General features: G+C 32.9%; 2 protein-coding genes across 2 annotated transcripts in view; both read right to left on the bottom strand.

Moving 5' to 3' along the window:
- Nucleotides 1–1,317: 1,317 nt before the first annotated feature.
- On the bottom strand, nt 1,318–2,760 carry LOC131851535 (ATP synthase subunit d, mitochondrial). The gene is made up of 3 exons (XM_059202042.1): nt 2,580–2,760; nt 2,287–2,505; nt 1,318–1,669 (listed from the first exon to the last, which is right to left on the bottom strand). Exons 1-3 carry the CDS (start codon nt 2,696–2,698, stop codon nt 1,486–1,488), a joined length of 522 nt encoding a protein of 173 aa, XP_059058025.1. The 5' UTR covers nt 2,699–2,760; the 3' UTR covers nt 1,318–1,485.
- A 6,287-nt stretch (nt 2,761–9,047) lies between these two features.
- Nucleotides 9,048–22,220, bottom strand: part of LOC131851500 (protein trapped in endoderm-1) — a 44,049-nt gene continuing 30,876 nt past the window's right edge. The window contains exons 3-5 of the mRNA XM_059202009.1: nt 17,789–17,891; nt 10,511–10,713; nt 9,048–9,943 (exon numbers count right to left, since the gene is read on the bottom strand). Coding sequence (XP_059057992.1) covers nt 9,562–9,943; nt 10,511–10,713; nt 17,789–17,891 — 688 coding nt within the window. The 3' untranslated portion in view covers nt 9,048–9,561. The remainder of the gene's footprint in view (nt 9,944–10,510; nt 10,714–17,788; nt 17,892–22,220) is intronic.

The raw sequence follows: 22,220 nt of genomic DNA, 5'->3' as shown, positions 1-22,220 counted from the left end.
GGAATGCCGACTCATCACAAGAACGAGGGAGAAATTTGCGTGTTGCTCTCTTAAATAAAAGTTCTAAGTGTGTACACATTAACAAGGATTAGGCATGACGAGACGAAATGCGAACTATTTTGTTATCTTGAAGATCTGACCAACATTCTAATAACATTTTAAATGTACTATGGCAATGGCTCTCATAGTATGAACTCGCCCTGTTTCATCCGGTAAAGCTGTAAAGGCTAGCTGCGGCTACCATAGCATTACAGAAAACCGAAAAAAACGATTTATCTAATTACTTTTATAGTAAACCCGTCCATATTGAAAGCCTAAAATTGTAATTTCAAGAAAGTAAATAAGTAATCTCAATTAATTATACAAGTAAAATTATATCTAGATTTACGAGGAACAGCAAACCCAGAGTACGGTGTGTTTGTGCTAACAGTGAGATTTGGAATTGAATGATTTTCGTCTATTACTAGTCCAAAAACAAAGAATTTTAGTGTAATATCGCGCAATAGGAGTAGTCAAGGGCTTTTTAGCTAGCAGTAATTAGTGACACCCTTTTTTTTGCCAACGTGGAAAATGTTCAAATGATCGTCATCCTGCCGGAGGCGCCGCCGCGACGTAGGCCCGGATGGCGGGGTGGTGTGTGGGTGTTGTAGGGTAAGCCCCAACTCGCTGAGGTTAGGACAACCTATTTCGTCCTACTCCATTGTGGTTGCGCACACCTGCTGGGCCATTTGATGGGGGCGCTGCCTAATTACTGACACCCTGATATTTTTTTGTATTTGTACTTATTAATTGATAGGGACATGTCATGTGACGTCCATTATTATCTTCTGTGTTGCCATACTGGAGGGCTATGGATCAGATGTGCCAAAAGAACAGGGATGTTAGGGAGCTCCGTAACCGTAACGGAAACTATCGGATATCCGGTATAAAAAAAACTTCGTAACCGTAACCGAATCCGAAATAAGTTTCGGATAATATCGGATAGCGGTGGAGCCTAATAGAGACTTATGTAACCATTTTATTAGCTATTTGTAATTTAATTTTAAAATTCCTTCAAAAAATAATATCCGTAACCGAAATTCTCCGAAACTAACGGATAATCCGAAATAATTTCATATCCATCCACATCCGGTATAATAATTATTCCTATATCCAAAATATCATATCCCTACAAAGGAATATCCAATTAATTGTAGGTATATTGCCTACTTTTTGGAAGGTATATACTTTAGAACATACTTCTTTTTGAGTTATCAATCAGGTCACCCGTGAGAATTACATAATACGGGAAACAGTGAAAATAGTATTGAAACACCATTATGTATTTATTACATTTTACTCCTACATAATTTAAACAGAATTTATTTATATTGCTTACTGCACCCTGATATGCATTCAGAATCAGTTATCATTGAATATAGCTGGAATTTTGATAAAATGAAATTTTATTTTGATGGCATATCAAGGAGCTAGCTAATGAATGACTTAGTGAGCAGCTTGTGTCGCCTCAGGCTTGTAGTTTCCGGGCTGGTCATTGGGGTCATGAGGCCAGAATGTTGGCTTGTTCAATGGGTCCAAAGCTTCGTTGGGGTAAGCATCACGGTAGTCTTCCATTGTCATCTGATCGTAAGGTAGGAGGGCCTGGACTGAGCTGATTTCCTTCTCATATCTGTAATATTTTAAATTTAGTCAAGACATGAGACACTACTAAATTTCAAAAAAAGTTATGAGTTGCAAAAGAAAGAAAATTATTTGTTGGTCATTATACTAAAATAGAATTACAATATATTATGGTATACATTTAAAGCCAAGCACAGATTCAGGGGCATATAACAAAAAAAAAAGAAACCAAAAATATAATATGTTGAAATGTGTTATGGGAGAAATTAAAGCTATAAAAATATACATTTAAAATCTACAAAATAATATGTCTCTGTTTTATGAGACAGACTGTAGAAAGTTGTCTGTGATAACTGCAGTTACACTTATTTCCGTCAGCTTGCTCTGTAAGCAGTGTTTTGGTTGTAAAATGATATTTGGTAGTAACATTATAGGATAAGTGGCTCTATATATCTCGGTTCTCTAGAATGGCAACAATTTATGTTGTAAGTTTTACAAATTGCATGGAGAAGGTTCTATGAAGTAAATTGACATAGTAATCCGGTTTAAAAAATAGTAGTATCAGAAATGAAGTTACTTCATAATAATAAATTTAGGTTGTAAGGTTTGCAAACTGCATGTAGATGGTTCTATGACGTAAATTAAGATAGTAAGAAGTGAACTTACTTCGTAATGTTAGCATTGGCCGTCTGAACGAAGGATTCGATAGCTTTCTTGACTTCAGCCCATTGTGCGTCTACTTGCGCGGTCTGGGTGTCGGCAGGGAAAGGAATCTTCAGCGCTTCATACTGTTTTTGGAAATTGTCAACCATTCCAGGTATCGGCACCGATTGCTTGTATACAGCCCAGTTGATCTTTGGTGGTTCGGGAGGATTAGCGAGAACTCTGCAAAATAATTCGATAATAACCAAAAAAGTAGTGTCAAGTAATTATGTAACTTCGATGTAGGTAAAACCAACCTTCGTAGATATGCATCGGATTTCGCTTTGAAGGCTGTAAGGTTCGCTCTCTGCTCAGACGGAACTCTTTCAGATAAAGCTGCCCAGTTTACTGAACTCTGTGAAATCCTTTTCGCCATTTTTGGCGTTTTTTAATAATTATTAAGAGGAAAATACAATAAGAACGATGGCCACTGATGGACTGACTGATTGAAAAATTTAAATGTTGCGTCAATCATTAGTGGTCATGTCCAACATACACGTCAGTCATTTGAATTGCAATGGAACCAAAGACAACATCTACAGTCAGTTTTGTAAAAACATTGTGATTACTTGCTTTTTGTTTATACAATTCTTATTCTGTGAATTGGTTCTTTCGTTATTGTGCAAAAGTCAGATATAACAGTATTTCTTATATATATCATCAGCGGTATACGGTGTTGGTTGTTCCGCGAGGCCTTGGGCGAATGCCTTATTCGCTACTCCGTAAGGCCGCCACTGCTAATAAGTAACTATTGTTTCTAGGGAAGAAGGTAGATCGAGTTTACTAGAATTGTACTTTAACGAACCCACTAGTTCCCATTGCTATAAATATAAACATTGCCTCAACTTTAAACTATAATAATAATAACGCTGGACAATTCACAAAGCGCCGTCTAGTCCCAAGCTAAGCAGAGCTTGTATTATGCGTACTAGACAAGTGATGTTAAAGCATAGATTATTTTTTGTAAATACATACATAATATATATATATATATATAGAAAACACCCAGACCGATACAAACAATCATACTCATGCATAAAAAAATGTGAGGAATCGAACCCACGACCATCGAATGAAAAGCGGCGTGCTAAATCGCTAGACCACCGAGACTGTCATTTAAACTATGTTAGTTAAGTGATATCTCTGTAGTGCAGAGGACTCAGGGATGTAAATAGAATAGAAATAGAATAGAATAGAAAATCATTTATTCAAATAAACTTACATTGAAGCACTTTTGAATAGTCATAACATTTTTTTTTTTAATCTACCGCTCATTCGGAATGCTGTCTCATCACAAGAAGAACAAGCAAGAAACTTGTGTGTTGCTCTTTTAAATAATTTATTCTTACTTACAATTTAAGTTTAAGTGTGTGAATACAAACCACCGATTAGCACTAATTCAATTAAATACTCAAAAAGGAAAAAAAATATTGAATACATAACCAACTGGTTAAACAATTAATAAGAGGAAATCAGTCATAGTGATTAGAGCAGACCAGTCCCTACAAGCAGCACCCGTTCACGAGTATGACGGATGAGCCAGCCATCACTGCGCTCGACCATATTTTAGGGAGCCCAATGACCCGGCCCACCACGCCGCCACAAGTCTGGACATTTTAGTGAGCATGACTACTCAAAACACCAGACCACGTCATAGCTACTCACAATTGCCATCTGATGTTTATAGTATTCACATTTCACATAAGAATGCATGCGGCAATTAATACAAAACCCGCTACGCTTTCATATTTCTAAAATAATTGAATCAAGAAAGCAATGAGATAAACAAATTATAACGTTGTATGCTAATAAACTAATTATTTACTTGATATGTTGTCTTCTATGAATTCGTCTATCCTGTAATAGGCTTTCTTACACAAAAATTGTTTAATATAAGATTTGAATTGCCTCTCTGTCAGATTTAGTGCAGATTCTGGCAGTTTATTATAAAATCTTACGCAATTACCATAGAATGAATTACTGACTTTGTGCAGGCGGCATTTAGGTAAAATTAGCTTATTTTTATTGCGTAAGTTTCTATTTGTACAGTCTTTAAGTTTTCTAAAACTGTCTAAATTCTTCCGTGTATACATGATATTCTCATAAATGTATTGTGAAGTAACGGTGAGGATATTTGAATCTTTAAAACACTGACGTAATGACTCTCTTGAACCCATACCATAAATAGAACGTATGGCTCTCTTTTGTAAGATAAATATAGTATTTATATCGGCTGCTTTACCCCACAGTAGTATACCATATGACATAATGCTATGGAAATAACTAAAGTATACAAGTTTAGCCGTCGCCACGTCTGTTAATTGCCTAATTCTTCTAATTGCATATGCAGCTGAACTGAGTCTATTGGCCAATTTTGAAATATGGGGCCCCCATTGTAATTTCGAGTCCACTGTTATACCTAAAAAAACTGTATCATTAACAAAATTTACTATTTCGTCATTAAGCAATAACTGTGTATTTATTGGTCTTACATTAGGAAGTGTAAATTTTATACACTTTGTTTTGCTGGAATTTAATAATAGGTTATTACATGTAAACCAATTTATTATAGCAGACATAGCACAATTTACATCGTCTAATTGATTAGTTTGACGTCCAATTTTAAACACTAACGAAGTATCATCCGCAAACAGCACTATATCTGCAATTTTCTCTACCATAAAGGGAAGGTCATTTATGTAAATTAAAAAGAGAAAGGGGCCTAAGATTGACCCTTGTGGAACGCCCATCCCAATATTAGCTCCCTTAGATTTTATACCGTCAATATCTACAGTTTGGACCCTATCCTCTAAATAAGTTCTCATTAATTTTAGATCATTATCTTTTATACCATAATGTTCGAGCTTGTACAAAAGTGTTTTATGATCCACGCAATCAAATGCCTTTGATAGGTCACAAAATACTCCGAGTGCATCCTGTGACTTCTCCCATGATTGGAAAATATGTGTTATCAGCGCTACACCTGCGTCAGTGGTAGACTTGCCGGCGGTGAAACCATATTGTTGACTGTGAAGCAGTCGGTTATCCCTGAAGTGTTGTAACATTTGATTTAACATTATCTTTTCAAACACCTTACTTAGAACTGGCAAAATAGATATAGGTCTATAGTTCCCTGGCTCAAATTTATCTCCTGATTTAAATAGTGGGATTAATTTGCTAAACTTCATTAATTGTGGAAAAGTCCCATTATCAATACATTTATTAAAAATAGTAGCTAGATATGGAGCAACAATATCTATGAAAGAACTAACTACTTTTACAGACATGCCCCAAAGGTCTTCTGTATTTTTTAAATTTAGATGTTTGAATATTTTTATGATATGAACGGGGCTAACATGTGAAAATTTAAATCTTAAAGCACAACAACCGATATTAGACTCTAGTAATATTTTTGCTCGAGATGGAGATGAGTCCAAAGAAGATGTAATATTAATCGGAATATTAGCAAAAAAATCTTCAAAAACATTAACTACATCTTTTGTTGCTGTTATTAATTTATTATCATAATTTAATGCAAATTGATTATAGGCTAATTTAGATCTTCCGGTTTCTTTATTTATAATGCCCCAGATGGTTTTAATTTTGTCAGAAGACTGGTTAATTTGTTTATTAATATAATTAGATTTAGCCGTAATACAAACTTTTTTAAAAATTTTCGAATAATTTTTCACATAAGTGGTGAATTTGTCATCAAATCGATATTTTTTTTGATCGTATAAATCAAACAAAATATTTCTACTTTTAAGTATACCTACTGTTGCCCATTCCGTGAATTTAGATTTAACATAAACCTCTTTTTTCTTGAAAAATTGTTCATATTCTCCTGATAGAATAGTAATTAGCTTGGTGTAAAGATAATCAGGATTATTACTATATTGTAACAGCAAATCCAATTTATTTTTAATCGCGCTTTTGTATTTGTTAATATTGTAAACATTTATTTGTCTTTTTGATTTTTTATTATTGTTGACTTTATTGATCTGACTGTTAAACTTAACAACTTGACCACAGTGATCTGAAGGAAGTTTATTTATTATGAATTTTTCTGTATACTCACAGTTACAAAAAACATTGTCAAGACAAATAAAAAATAAACAAATAAAAATTCTTTGTGTAGGATATTAATAAAAAAAATTCATCATATAAATAAATTTTAATTTACCTTTGGTTCGCTTAACAATATAATTGGTACAAATAAGTTATAAGTTTAATGGTAGGATGATTTTATTATAAACCATTACATACTAATCATAAATAATAATAATTTGTTTCCATACAGCATGTTTATTACAAGTTTCTACCAGCGCCTCTGTCATTAATATTACTGTAACCCATAGATATAGGTTAACAGTAATATTAATTTAACGTGTTATATCAATGAATATGAGCTCAATTACAGGCAACAATACAAGGAACAATAATTTCTTGTTTTACTTAATATGAATCCTATTCGAACGACATGCTATGTTACCTCTCCAACCACACCGAAATAACAGCCACACGTACGTTGTTCGTATACAAATATATAATTATTTTAATTCTAGTATCTGGTTTTTGGTATATTTAATAATCATATATACTAATTAAATAAATATTCACTCCAGTAGTAGGTAATTTTGTTAGTTTCAATATTCTTTCACCAGCGTTTACTATCGCAAGTTTCAACCACAGATTAGAAATTCAATTAAATAATGAAAAATAACCACAGATGAACAATAAATACTACAGCACTATTTAGCATCTAATGTTTTTTTTGTGCTTTTCCTTTTTTATGGCCAGTACAAAGATACAATATATGTTAAATGAGAAATTTATAAAATGTTGTTATGGCTAACTATTATGATTGACGTTTTAGTTAAACCTGATAAATTAAATATTGATAGTAAAAAAGGATAATATAAATTCTTCTCAAATAAATTTTTAATTGAGAGTAAATTCAACACTACCTACTTTACTGTATAAATGAATATTATTATAAATCAATATTTAGGAATAAATATTTAAGTATGATATTACTAAAATATTTATGTGGATTATATTTAATTCGTCACTAATCATTTAGATTTTTAATATAAATATGTTAATTTATATAATATGAAAATAAGCAAATAATGTGATGTTACGAGTAGTTTTGTGGTAACGCTAACGTGGAAATAAACGGGAAAAAGTGTTTTTTACGTTAACTATATAAATTGTGTTAAAATATGGATATTTCTGTAGCCAAACTCGGAATGAATTTAACATTGTGTATATAAGCAAATGTAATGAATTTAACGACTTTCATGTATTAATATTAGAGAAGATTTTCTAAATTTCTTATTTAGATAGATCTTACATAATCGGTTTTATTTCGTACTCTTATAACATAGTGATTACTTGCTCAGTGGCCAAACTTATATAAAGTTATATTAGTCTTAACTATATAAATATTATATTATAAACATAATTATACTAATTGACTTTTGCGAATCAGTCTTCATAAGAATTAAACATTTATTAGAAAAAATAATTATTTTCACAGCATGATTATGTATAGCAGTTATAACGGGGTATTATTACTGATTTAAATTGAAAATATTGCTATTATGTATAAATGTTCTGAATTCGCGTATAGGGACTTAAATATGTAACACTGAAAATACTGTGTATTATAATGATCATTTCATAGTTACAGTTTCTGAACAATCCTAACTTTGTTTGCATCTGCAACTGTCAATTGGTTCAGAGAAAATCGTAAACATACCGATTATTGAAAATGATTTGTAACAATGTGACATAATTTAAGCACAGAACTTGTATACAGTGGCATCAAGATTTTCGTTAATATTCCCTTTAAACATAAATAAAATAAATTAAAGGAATGCAATTCTTAATAATTCTTATACATATAAAATATAATCTACTAATTATTATTCTTAGAAACCTACTACGAATATAAAACTGGTTTATAAATATCTTAAATTAAAATTATATCTAACGCTTTGGTTAAAATTTATAATCGAACTTAAATCTATAGCTACATACAATTATGTACAATATTGTGATGTATTTACATGGAATTAGATACTAAAATAGGTTTTGAGTATCGTTTTTAGTTTTAAATGGACATCTTTCCCATGCACATGAACGAACGAACGAACGAATTTACAATTTTTGTCAACCCTATGACAAGAGTTATCTGGAAATTCAATATACCTAAATGCAATCCCACTGAATTTGTTTCTCTCGAATAACCGTAGATAATATTTAGTATTTAAAAAAATAGAACAATAGTGCACAGAATAATGTGTCGAATTTAAAAAAACAATGTTTCGTTACAGATTAAATAACTTCTGACATATTTTGCATTTTTTGCATTTCGAAATGATCAAACAGATACAGCGGTTGCGAAATTGAGCAGTACTAATTATTTTTAAGATTTTCATTAAGAATAAAATTGCAATTGCAATTTGACGTTACCGGAATCACGGCTACTCCTGTCCCTTATTACAAATTCCTCTCTAATAACGAAATTTAAGATGAACATGTAATTACAGGAATCAATCATTAAGCAAAGTAAATGCAAATGAAATTTACACAGATAATAAATCAACAAGTAAACGACAGGATAATTAAGTCGTTATTTAAATAAGCATTTTTTTCTTAATATAAAAACGTAATTTACGTACTACGTATTAAAATATGCAAGTATAATTTTGTTTTTTTAAATTCTATGATGGCATAGGTAAGTACTGTTGTCGTCGTGGTGCTTAAGGTGTTGCCCAATTCTAAATATTTTGATAATATAGACGATATATTGTTTGGAGGCAAAATAAATCATTATGGCATAGTTAAATAATAGAAAATAAAAAAATACATATTTTTACGATATGTACGAAAATAGAAATGGCATTGATATATGCTTAGTGACAATGTTTTTAATATAAATTATATCATATATTTTTTTTATAATAATAATAAAATTATTTTGATAAAGTATTTTTTTAATTATTATAAGATTAACTCAATTTGTTTTAACATAAATGGTAGGTAGGTACGTATGTTAAGTATTTTGAGTTTCTTCTATATACTTAGAGGCCTAGTTACAACCCTATACAGCTATAATTGAAAACATTATACCTAATTAATAATAATTATCATCGAATAATATATCATTTTAAGTATAATCACATTAGCAGATTGGTCCTTTTTTTAATTATGACATTAAATCACATGTGTTCATAATCTAGCGGGCTCTTTGTGATGATTCCTTTTCTCCTTGTCTCCATATTGCGGCGAGTTGGAGGACTGTCCCACAGTTCTGCTGCCCCAAGTGGTCCTTCTAGTTACAGGATTATTTTTACAAAACTTCAATAGATTCCCATATGCAGCCCGATACTGGCGGTTCGTGGCTGCATATATTAATGGATTGATAACACTCGACGCCCAAGCCAAAATAGACGCTATTATATGGAGCCAAGGGTACGTAATGCCGTCGTCGGCTACGTTCATAATCATCAGAGGTAAGAAACAGGCAAGGAAGCAGAGGAAGATGGTCAGCATCAGAGTTGTTAGGCGCGAGTCTTCTTCTTTCTCTTTTGCTGTCTGGCCGCTTAGTTTACTACAGAAAGAAAAAATAAATATTACTCGTTGTAAATGTTAGTGCTGGGAATTTAAAAAGTATTGCAGTGGAACACTATGTTTGAAAAGTGCTGTCACAGATAAAGTAGAAATTCAATATTTTTTGGAATATTATTTTAATATGAAATTTAAACAATTTCATTATAGGTATTTATCTAAAATACGATATAAATATTTTACTCATAGTTTTTATACTGTTCCGACTGTGAATATTAATGATATAAAAAAAATATCAATCTTAATAATATTATAAACGCGAAAGTTAGTGAGTATCCATCCATGTTTGTTAGTCTTTCACGCAAAAACTACTGAACGGATTTTGATGAAACTTTAAAGTAATATAGCTTATATATCAGAATAACATATAGGCTATAAATTTCAAGCGGGTACAACCGCGGGCACAGCTAGTATTATATAATTTATTAAATTTCTACTTCACAAGGCCAAATCAAAAAGGTACAGTGCTAAAATAAAAGCTTATGTGCACACAGACCGCCCCCAGTTAGCACACATAAACAACTGATTCGATTCTCACCCACATACACACCTGCGGCCCTCTAGCTTTCTCTTGCTCTCCCTCACCCTCCAATATATGCAAGAGTAGGACACAATGATGACCAGGCACGGCAACGCGAAGCCAAACACAAAGAGATACTTCTTCGGTGATTTGGAGTTCTTCGGGAGGATTGTACAGGAGAAGGTTTTTGGGTCGAAACCCAGTTGACCCCATACGCCTAGAAGTGGAGGCACCTGGAAATTAAAATATATTTAAGTGTATTGAATAGAATAGAAAATCATTTATTCAAATAAACTTACATTGAAGCACTTTTGAATAGTCATTACATTTTTTTAATCTACCGCTCGTTCGGAAAGCTGTCTCATCACAAGAAGAACGAGCAAGAAACTTGCGTGTTGCTCTTTTAAATAATTTTATTATTACTTTACATTCTGTGAGAGGAACAATAAACAGTTTCATTCATTCATTAAGTTTAGTTATTTACTAATTTCTAATTTTTAGCAGGTTTTTACACGTAAATAACATTGGACAGTTAGGCAAGACAGATACCAACATATATGTACTAGGTTTCCCTTATAAAATAATAATAATAATAAAACAATACAATAAAAACGTAAACTAGAGTCTGTACTACAAAACAGTTAGATTTTTTGTCAGTTTGTCTGTGTGATTGCGGTAACGAATCCCAGAAACGACTTAACTGGTTTGAATGAAGTTTTCACTGATGTATGTTTTTTCTTATGGATAATAATGGAATGTTGCACCCGCCTGTGTTAACGGTTTACGCTGGCGGGACACCATTGGAGAATGACAGGGTGAACATGAGGTCCGGTCAGTTAGGTCGTTGTGGCAAATTCACCATGAATTTATTATTTATTTCCCCGCCTCTTGCAATATTTTTCATTACAGCGTAATGTTGTATAGCTTAAAGTCTTCATCGACACATAGACTATCCAACACAACAATAATTTTTCAATTCGAACCAGTAGTTCCTGAGACTAGCGCGTTCAAACAAACAAACTCTACAGCTTTTTTAATATTAGTATAGATTATAACACGCATGTATTATACATATAAACATTCCTCTTGAATCTTTCTATCTATTGCTGATAAGTGCATTAAAATCCGTTGCGTAATTTAAAAGATATCAGCGCACAGACAGCAGTAGTTACTTCATCTATACATCTGTACATATAAATAAATTTGGAGTGTCTGTTTGTAATATTGAAATAACCGTTTTTTTACTATATGCATATGAATATACCTAAATATGGTATATAACCAAAATATCATTTTATACAATTTTTGTCTGTCTGTCTGTTTATTCCGGCTAATCTCTGAAATGGCTGGACCGATTTTGACGGGACTTTTTTTGGCAGATAGCTGATGTAATAATGACTACCTTAGGCCACTTTTATTTAAGAAAAATTCTTTTATTTTAGAAAAATAAAGTTAAATTCCACCCAGACGAAGTCGCGGGAGCTATAAAACACTGCAGTTGTATGTAGTGACTACTAGTGACGCTATCTACGAATATTAATTAAGGGTCTCAATTTATCCAATTATCATTACGTTAACATTATCAATATTAAATAATTAATTGCATACAGCCAGATAATATTTCAAATTGTTAATTAGTATTAGTACGTTTGTAATGGTATTCTTATTCACTTCGTTATAATATGTAATATTATATTATCTGTGGTTATAGTCGAGGCCGGATCCAGCTTTGGCGCCAGGAGAGGGTCACATAGTCGTGGTCAAGTCAAGAACTTATAATTTAGTTTTGATAACAATACAAGTAAAAAATAGGTATTTTATTAATGTACGTAAGTACTGTACTTAAAAATATTTATTCTTTATTGTACACTTAAAAAGCGTAACACTTAATAACTTGAACATATACACGTACATCGCCATCTTCTCCCACCCCCCTGGATCCGCCATTGGTTATAGTACAGAAATAATTCTGAATAACATTTTTGCACTAAATGTTCTTGGTGAGGGGAAATGTCTAAGAAGTTAGATATTGTTATTTATATATGTATGCAACCTCTTTGCTACAATGTATTTTATTACTTTAAAAAAAAAGAACATAAAGCTATCGAATTTTAAATTTTACATTCTGAGCTGAATCATTGGAGAGAAAATACAAGATCCTTTACAAACTATTTGTTTTATTTTCACAAGAACAAAAGGATAGTACAAACAAAATAATAAAAAATCGATCCACAATTGACGAAGATATATGTAGAGTGAGATTCTGTTTGAAAACTATATAAAAATATATAATTTTCAAACGGAATCTCATATTTTTTTTAAATTAGTTGATAATAATACTAATGGCCCTGCACAAACCACATAGCGCCATCTAGTCCCAATTAAGAGGGGGCAATTTGTTCTTAATGTTCATTTTTTCTTATCTATATTGTTTTTGTATATCTTGTTAGGGACAAGTTTTTCATTATATGCTTTGATTTACTTACATTAACAATTTCCTAGTTATTTCATCCTAAAACCTATTATTATTTGAATTTTAATTTTTTAATGTTATAAATTATGTATGAACATGAAAAATGGTCAAATAAAGCAAAGTTCGGTAGCATCAACAGTCAATAAGTGTACGGATACCGTACGTGCTGAGTGTCGCGAACTTTCGTTGAACAATCTAGTCACGGTAGATGAAAAAACTGCTGTCACCTATCTACATTGACATCGCTGTTACTCGTCAGCTGGTGACCACGGCTAGTGCAACCTAGTCGAAATGTCGAGAGAGGTAATACCTTTATTTGTCATAAAATTAGTCGTATTAAGTCCCGATTAATAATTTAAATAATGAAAAATGTTTATTTCTTTAAAAAAATGTATGTTTGTAATGTACAACGGTTGGGAAACACCGCCTTAGGGTTTTCCAAGAAAGAATAAGTGAGTAAGTATTGCAAACAGTGCAATCGTATGGAATCATAATAAATATGTAATTCTACGATAAGTCAGTGGTAACATATTTAAAAGTGACTCTCCTTTGAAGCGTCACCTTTCATTACAAATTCATTTCTTCGAACATGGCCGGATGTGTAAAACGCAAAACTTCCTGGTTTTATATCATATATATTTACATATATAAAAAAAACATTTGTAGACATATATAAAATACCAGTTGTCGCTGAGAGGCGTAACTATAGCGTTCGAGGCCAGTGGTATATATAAAGACAAAACATTTTTTTTACTAAATGTGTATTAATAAATGTTGGGAGTTGGGATCTTCTCAGACCGGTGGCCTTTTCCGGCTGAGGGCCCGTGGCATTTTGCCGACTTGCCACCCTGTAGTTATACCATTGGTCGCCATCCATTCCAGATTCAGATCAGATTTTTTTGACATAGACTAGAATATACGTGTCCCCTTCTTTTGGTTATCCGATTTAAACAATATTTTTATACTACCCGAGATATCGAAAATACCCGAGATCCTCGGGACTCTTTTTTTTTATTTTTTTAAGACTACTCTAATGCTGTTGACCGCAGCTGGCCTTTACAGCTTCACCGGAGGTTAGGGGGCGAGTGCAGATGGCACTCCAAACCCGCGGAAGGACTGGAGCGGCTGAAGGCCAACTCCTGCCTGACGGATACGACTTTAGTCTGAGGGCACCACTAGGGGTTCGAACCTCGACTCAGGCCGTCGTAATTTCGATCCCCGTTTGAATTGGACTGGGGATCGATCGGAGGGAGTTGCGGGACTCTGTAATCGTGATACAATTGGGAAATGCAATCTCTACATTAATTTTAGGTAACATTTATTTTAAACTCCATTGAGACTTTCAGTCCTGAAAAGGTATCAAACAGATAGAATTGAAAAATAAAAATAGAAATAAACAAATTTGAATTTAGATAGACAGATTAAAATATTTTAGATTTCGATTACGATTCTTTCGACTGCAGGAAAAGACGCTTCCATATAATTAAACATACAATAATATATTTATAAAGATTTTTAATTAATAATGTCATAAATAGTATTATAATTATGACATACAATAGTGTTATGAATATAATGAGTATCCGGTAGTCGGTAGGAGACCACCAGCACACGACCAATGAATAATGCGACCGGCCGTAACTGTCGTGCGTGTTGCGTTGGGCCTCGTAACTCGTATCTAACTGTGATGCATTTATATTAGGGATGACACTAATGTAAGATCCATCTGCGAGGAAGTCTTGCAGAAGAAGACAGAGAAGAAGGACCGGGAGTTTGATCCTTCCGTCTCACTAATACTTCTCTTAGGTTCTGGGTTCATTATAGTCAAAATCATTGTCAACATTTCTATATCGTGTGTGTAATCTGATGCACTATCGTCCCTAGGATTCTTTTGTTAGGGTCGTTATTCACTGTTTACAACTAGATTTAAAACTAGGTTAAATTTACTAATACGAACTTTAGTAATTTAGTAAGTCAGTTGACTCGATACAATTATATGATCCAATTAGGACTTTTGTGTTTTTCTTAGTTTTCCTATAAGACTTTTCTTCGATAGTTTAATCAATTTTATATTATTTTGTAGTCATATTTTTTGTTTACGAGACAACCCTAACGTAAATGCATCAACAACTGGACTAAACTACACTAAAGTTGCTCGGGTCCAAATAGCCGTGTAATTGCCCTGAGGTACCTCCTCGCTACTTAATAGTCTTCATTAAAATACGGAATATTTGACGCTAGAGAACAATGGTTCACATTTATTTTATAGTTTCATGGCATGAGTTATGATCTGATGTAGGTATTACGGTACAAACTTATAGCTTAGATGTATGTTGATGTTTTTAAAGTCAATAAAACACATATACATATATGTGTTTTACGTAAACGTACAAACATGTGACATTATATATATACACTGCCACACGTTCCGAAATCGGTTCGATTCAGGTGGTTTGCCTGCCTTTTTCTAGTATATTATATATATATTACATATATACTTAGAATATTCTTGTAGTATTTTACATATATTAAAAATTGTTTTTCTATATCTATATTACTGTCATTTATCGAAGAATGCTTTACTACATGGCATGAGTACTTAAAGGAATATAATACATACGAACGTACACAGAAATAGATTTCAAGAAATTAAGTACTACAATATAATACACAAATTTACATATATATACATACATATATAATATAATATACATCAAATAATTACATAATTAAATTAATATTTCTGTCTATATTTATCCTCGTTAGCAAGTCGCTGCCGCTTATAACTTAAAACCCAATAGCTACTGGTAGGTGCAGAGGAGGATGTACCCTAATTCGAGACAATTAGGCGGGAATTATAAATATGGAAGTGCAATGAACTAATTCCAGTTTCCTCCACAGTGATGCCGTTTATTTGTTTAATAACCGCTACATCTCTGCGCCTGCGCACTATTTCTATACACGAACTAACTGTTCCCGCGACTTTGTCCGTGTGGATTAGTGACCTTGGACAGTATTTTTAATTATATATGTTAATTGTTTTATAAATAAGACACAACATAAATACGTAAGATATTTGCAGTGTTTCAATTTCCATACTAACTTATTATTTTAGGGGTAAAACTTTTACAAACTTTGAATGTCATATTTTTTATATTTAATCAACAGCCTAAAAAATAAGTTTCTTAAGTTTTAAAAATTTCGATACTTTCATACAACCTTTCATCCCCCCCTTTCAATCCCTTACAACCTTTTTCGCATTAAAAAGTAGCCTATATCCTTTCTAAGTGTTTAAACCATCTGTGTACCAAATTTCATTTAAATTGGTTCAGTAGTTTTAGCGTGGAAGCGCGACAGACAGATACAGTTACTTTGGCGTTTATAATATTAGTAAGGATGTTATATTTAATCAGATGTTTCCACGAATATTATATTTAAATACAGTGTGTATTACACTATGGTCATTGTTTGATAATCATGTTTCAACGAAATAACATATCTCATAACACACTGTTACAATTTTACCTACTTTCATAAAAGTGGGGTTTTAACGCTGGTAGAGTTTTTCTAAACTCTATCTGCATTGGTATTTCACTTATTTTATTCACATACTTTTTATTCAGTATTAACTTATTTAATAACACTTACCTTCCCATGTAATTTCAGAATTGTTAATGAAAATGTAGGAATTATATTTGATTAAAATTCAAATTAATATTAATAACTTCTTACATGATAAAAAAAAATGATGAATTAATCTTTTTATTAAAAAATATTATTGAATACATTTACTTTTATTAAAAGTAAAAAAATCGAAGAAAGGGTATAAAAACTACAATTTTGAATATTTCTTATACTTTGTACACTGTATTGATTGAAAGGTAAGAATAAAGGTAATAGAGGTATAACATCTTTGTCCTCATGAATGGTAACGCATGAGTGGTATAAATAAAAAACGCGCTGTAAGATGAATACAAACAATCATAGTCATGAATACAAATTTTTGTACCGTGCCAGGAATCGAAACCGCTACCATTGGAAGTAGGGCGGTGTGCTAACCGTTTGACCACTGCGTGTAGGGTAGATGTTTTGATTTTGATGAAACTTTACAGCAATATAGCTTATACATCAGAATAACATATAGGCTATGAATTTCACGCAGATGAAATCGCGGGCACAGCTAGTTATACATAAAAAGCTCAACAGTCAACAGTTCTCATTACTGACAACCCCCTTCCCCCAATGCTGTGTGAATAGTCCAGGGGTATTATTATTATTATTTGTTACCACTTTTTTTAATAAAAAGATAGTTACCTAGTACTTAATTGTCATTGTTAGAGTTCACCTCGATATTGGAGAAAAATCCGATAATTTAAAAATATTAAAATAGAAATAGATATAGAAATAGAGATAGAGATGGAGATGGAGGTGGAGATGGAGGTGGAGATGGAGATGGAGATACATATAGTGATAGATATGGAGATAGAGATAGTGATAGATATGGAGATGCAGATGTAGATGGAGATGGAGATGGAGATAAAGATAGAAATAGAAATAATCTTTATTCAAATAAACTCATTTGAATTTCAATTCAACAAGCACTTTTGAATATTCATATTTTGATTCTAACACTCAATACCAAAAGAAGGTAGTTCCATTATTACTCGGTATCGTTAAACTAGTCGCGTATAACCCCACGCATCTCTGCAAGAGAGGAGGGAATTTTTATAAGCCTGAATCGTCATCATAACTAGTGATTGTGTTGTGTGAATCCCTACATTTACCAGTAAATGCAGTTGATATTACTATAATAGATAAAAAATTATACCACTTACCATAAAGCCAAAAGAGACAATCCATATTAACAGCAGCTGTATCCAGATCTTGGTGGTGGTGTATATCTGCGTGTACATGTCGTAGTAAGCTATCAGCGTATATCTGAAACGTGAAATTTGATAATTAATGATTGTACGTCTTTATGCGACTTTGAACAAAGTCTATATTAGGTAATCTATATTAATATTATGATGGAGAGAGATTTGAGCACAAATTTGATTTCTATATTGTAGGCTAAACGTATAATATACTAGCTGTACCGACAAAAGTTGTTTTACCTTAAAATAAAATAAAAATTAGGGGTGGACTACCCCTAACATTTGGGGGATTGAACAATAGATGTTGGCCGATTCTCAGACCTTGAGTAGGTCTGAGAATCGGCCAATATCTATTTTTATACGCTCACAAAATTTCATGAGAATCGGTCAAGCCGTTTCGGAGGAGTATGGGAACGAAAACTGTGACACGAGAATTTTATATATAAGATAATACTAGCCGTCCAACTAACTTCGCCTGTGTTCGCATTTACACAGTTTCTACTTTATTTTTTTTTACAGCTCCGGCTCTAATGTACCATAAAGTTACGATGTACGTTAAAATCTAAACAATTGTATAAGTAATATCGTAGATTATCAAAATATCCAAAAACACAAACTTTCCATCTTTACAATATTATTATAAAAATGTAACTTGTGTGTTTGTTTGTCGTAACACAGTTTTTGGCGCATATGCATATATATTATTATATGAATAAAGATTTTATATATTTCTATTCAATTTTTGGAATTGGTTTACGTGTTTACATATAGTAGGTACAAACTCTGCTTATCTTGGTACTAGATAATACGATATATATAAAATTTACTTTTATAAACTATTTAATAAAATCTTGAATAAATTTTACGGATGGGGAAAAATATATATAACTCTAGTATTTGTTTAATATTTTCGTTTACGTTTCGATGCAATAAGAAATAAATAACTCTGGACAATTAATACAGTCCCATTTAGTCCTACCGTAAGCAGAGCGTGTGTTATGTATACTAGACAACTGATATAAATACTTAGATATTTTTTTCGTTAATATACATAGAAAATACCCAGATACAAATGTTTGCACCGTGCGAGGAATCGAACCTCTTACCATCAGAAGTAAAGCGGTGTGCTAAACCAAGGCCGTCATATGTTTTGTATTCTAGCAAAAAATTGCAAACTATTTAAGTACCTAAATAACTCCACAGTATATAAACTTTAAAAAGCTTAGATAACATAACAAAAATAAATAATCTAATACATTATGTTCTAATCGCGTTTCACAACTTGTAAGTTCATATCTAACTGCCTACTAATACAATATTGACAGAAGCCACAATGTGGCCCAGTTCACGAATACCTTTTCACTTTCAAAGTTGGTACGAGCTTTATCGCCGTTCAAAAAGCACTCAGCTTTATCGTGCGTGGGAAAGCGAGTGTTTGCTTATAAACTGGATGAGATAACGAATTCGACGCGCTGCCAGATTCAAAATAGACGGTATAATACTGTGTCCATATCAATTTTCAATAGAGTTAATATTTAAGTTTGTTTTTTAATAATTTGACGGCCTTGGAAGTCTAGCGGTTTAGCACTGTACAAATATTTGTTTTCATATGATTGCTTGTATCGGTCTGGGTTTTTTCTATGTATATAATGTATGCATTTACAAAAAAAATACATATAAAGTATTTCTATCAGTTGTCTAGTACCCATAACACATGTTCTGCTTAGTACTAGATAGAGTTGTATTAATTGTCCTGAGATATCATTTTATTATTTTAGGCAGTAAAGTAACATTGACAGTTTTGAAGAAAATGTGTAGAGAACAGTACTCAGCATTGTATGATGGTGATGACCGAACTGAAAGTCTACGGGAAGGGGATTGTTAGTAATTTGATCGAATAAACTCTATTGATAGTAAACTATCATTTCCCAAGATGGACTGACTTAATACTGGACTAACTGACTTAACACTGGACTAACTGACTTCACACCATTTTAATTTTGTAATCCTCCACTGGTGCCCCGCCAGCGTAAACCGTTAACGCAGGGGGCGAAAGGTATTGTTAGTAATGTGGACTAATAACACCTTTTCTAGCAATGAACCATATCAGGTTGACCTCCCCGAGGTTCCCCTGGAAACCATCATGATAAATTCATGGCGAATTTTAGCTAACTGACCCGACTTCATGTCCACCTTATCATCCTACACTGGTGGCCCGCCAGCGTAAACCGTTAGCGCAGGAGAGTGCACTATTCCATTATCATCCACTTTTTGACCCGCGCAACTTCGTCTGCGTTTCATTTCCCCACCTATTGCAATGTTTTTCATTGTAGCTCTGCTCCTATTGGTCGTAGCGTAATGTTATATAGCTTAAAGTATTCACCGATAAATGCACTATCTAACACAAAAAGAATTTTTCAATTCGAACCAGTAGTTCCTGAGATTAGCCCGTTCAAACAAATAAACTCTTCAGTTTTATAATATTAGTATAGATAGAAAGAATCTGTTTACGCAGGCAGGTGTAGCATTCCATTATTATTAAAAAAAGTGATTGTTTGCATCTATACTCTATGACGCGAAACTCTGTGGTGGGTGTGTCCGAGTGTGGCAACAAATATAAACAATATAAACAGTCGGCGGTGTAGACATAAATTTTTATGGGTTGTTAAACATTTTTAAAATTCCCAATCTTATGATCTGATATTACACTTACAAAGTTTATTTCTGGAAGGTTCTCATTTCTATATATTTACTATTAAAATGCTTGCTGTAAATAGTTGCATTAAATTTGGTAAGCTTTAGTTTAAGAGCGAATAAATATGGATAGCGGGATATAAAGTTTTCATATACTGTTTTTTATATATTTGTGTATAAATACCCTTAAGCTTAAGGGAAAAATTTATAAGACCATGATCCGGTCTGCTGTCTTGTATGGTCAGGATGAAAGACGACTGCATGCAACTGAAATGAGAATGTTGAGATGGATGTGTGGTGTGACAAGAATGGATAAGATAAAGAATGAATACATTAGAGGAAGTAAGAAAGTGGCACCGGTGTCGGAGAGGTTGAAGAGTAATCGTCTATCATGGTATGGACATGTAATGCGTAGGAATGAGGATAATATTTTAAGAAAGGTGTTACATATTAATCTGGATGGTTATAAGGGCAGAGGAAGGCCGAAAAAGAGATGGATGGACTGTGTGAAAGATGATATGGTAAGAAAAGAAGTTAATAACGCGATGACTGCGAACAGAGATGAATGGAAGCGAAAAACATATTACGCCGACCCAAAATAAATGGGATAAGGAAGAAGCAGATGATGATGTGTATAAATACCCGTTCCGGATCGTATCTGGCTCAAAAGATTTCTCTAGCAATTTAGCGTGGCAATGCTGCAAATGTTATGGAGAAATTTAATTAAATTACATCAAATCAAAGATTCACCTATAGGATATTTTAGCCTTTGGACCTAGTACGATACCGGAGATTTTTTTTTTTATAGATGATAATGGAATGGTGCAGCCGCCTGCGCTAACGGTTTACGCTGGCGGGGCACCAGTGGAGGATGATAAGATGAACATGAGTTAGTTAGCCCATCGTGACAACCTCACCACGAACTTATCACGATGGTTTCCAGGGGGAACCGCGAGGAGGTCAACCTGACATGGTACATTGCTAGTAATGGGGTAATGAGTCCACATTCCTAACAATTCCCTTTCCCCCCCGATACCGGAGATTTTTTTTTTAAATGATGATAATGGAATGGTGCACCCGCCTGCGCTAACGGTTTACGCTGGCGGGGCACCAGTGGAGGATGATAAGATGAACATGAAGTCAGATCAGTTAGCCCAACGTGACAAATTCACCGGGAATGTATCACGATGGTTTCCAGGGGGAACCGCGTGGAGGTCGATCTGACATGGTACATTGCTAGCAATGGGATCATTAGTCCACATTACTGACAATACCCTTCCCCCCCGATACCGGAGATTGTCTTTATAATTATAACTTACTAATATCATAAACGCGAAAGTTTGTGAGTATGAATTGATGTTTGTTACTCTGATTATCGGGATAACATATAGGCTATAATTTGTAATGTAAATTGAGCGAAATATAATATCAAGTAAGTGTGATGCAAATGAAGTTGCTCGTGTCTGCTAGTAAATTATATTTTTTTATACCAAGATGATGGCAAACATTTTTTTTCATTCACGCGGACAAAGCTAGTAAAAAAAAATAAGTAATATAATAATAAATATATTATATTAAATAAAGTAAGTACAGTTATTAATTTAGTTTGTATCTACAAACAAAAATATCAATAAAACACACGAAAGTACGGCACAATGCAACTGTTTATTAGTTAAATGGTGACACGCCTCGAGGGGAT

The sequence above is a fragment of the Achroia grisella genome, unplaced genomic scaffold (genome assembly GCF_030625045.1).
Source record: "Achroia grisella isolate CSIRO2021 unplaced genomic scaffold, CSIRO_AGI_Agris_v1 utg784, whole genome shotgun sequence".
In the NCBI taxonomy this organism is placed as follows: domain Eukaryota; kingdom Metazoa; phylum Arthropoda; class Insecta; order Lepidoptera; family Pyralidae; genus Achroia; species Achroia grisella.
Note: the sequence above shows the minus strand (reverse complement) of the source record. Positions and strands in the feature narration are given on the sequence as shown.

What these genes read in the sequence shown, in the direction of transcription:
- LOC131851535 (XM_059202042.1), bottom strand. Translation starts at nt 2,698, where the DNA reads ATGGCGAAAAGGATTTCACAGAGTTCAGTAAACTGGGCAGCTTTATCT. An exon ending in TCCGATGCATATCTACGAAG is followed by an intron (nt 2,506 to 2,579) that starts GTTGGTTTTACC and finishes ATTATTTTGCAG; the next exon opens with AGTTCTCGCTAATCCTCCCG. An exon ending in GCCAATGCTAACATTACGAA is followed by an intron (nt 1,670 to 2,286) that starts GTAAGTTCACTT and finishes AAAATATTACAG; the next exon opens with ATATGAGAAGGAAATCAGCT.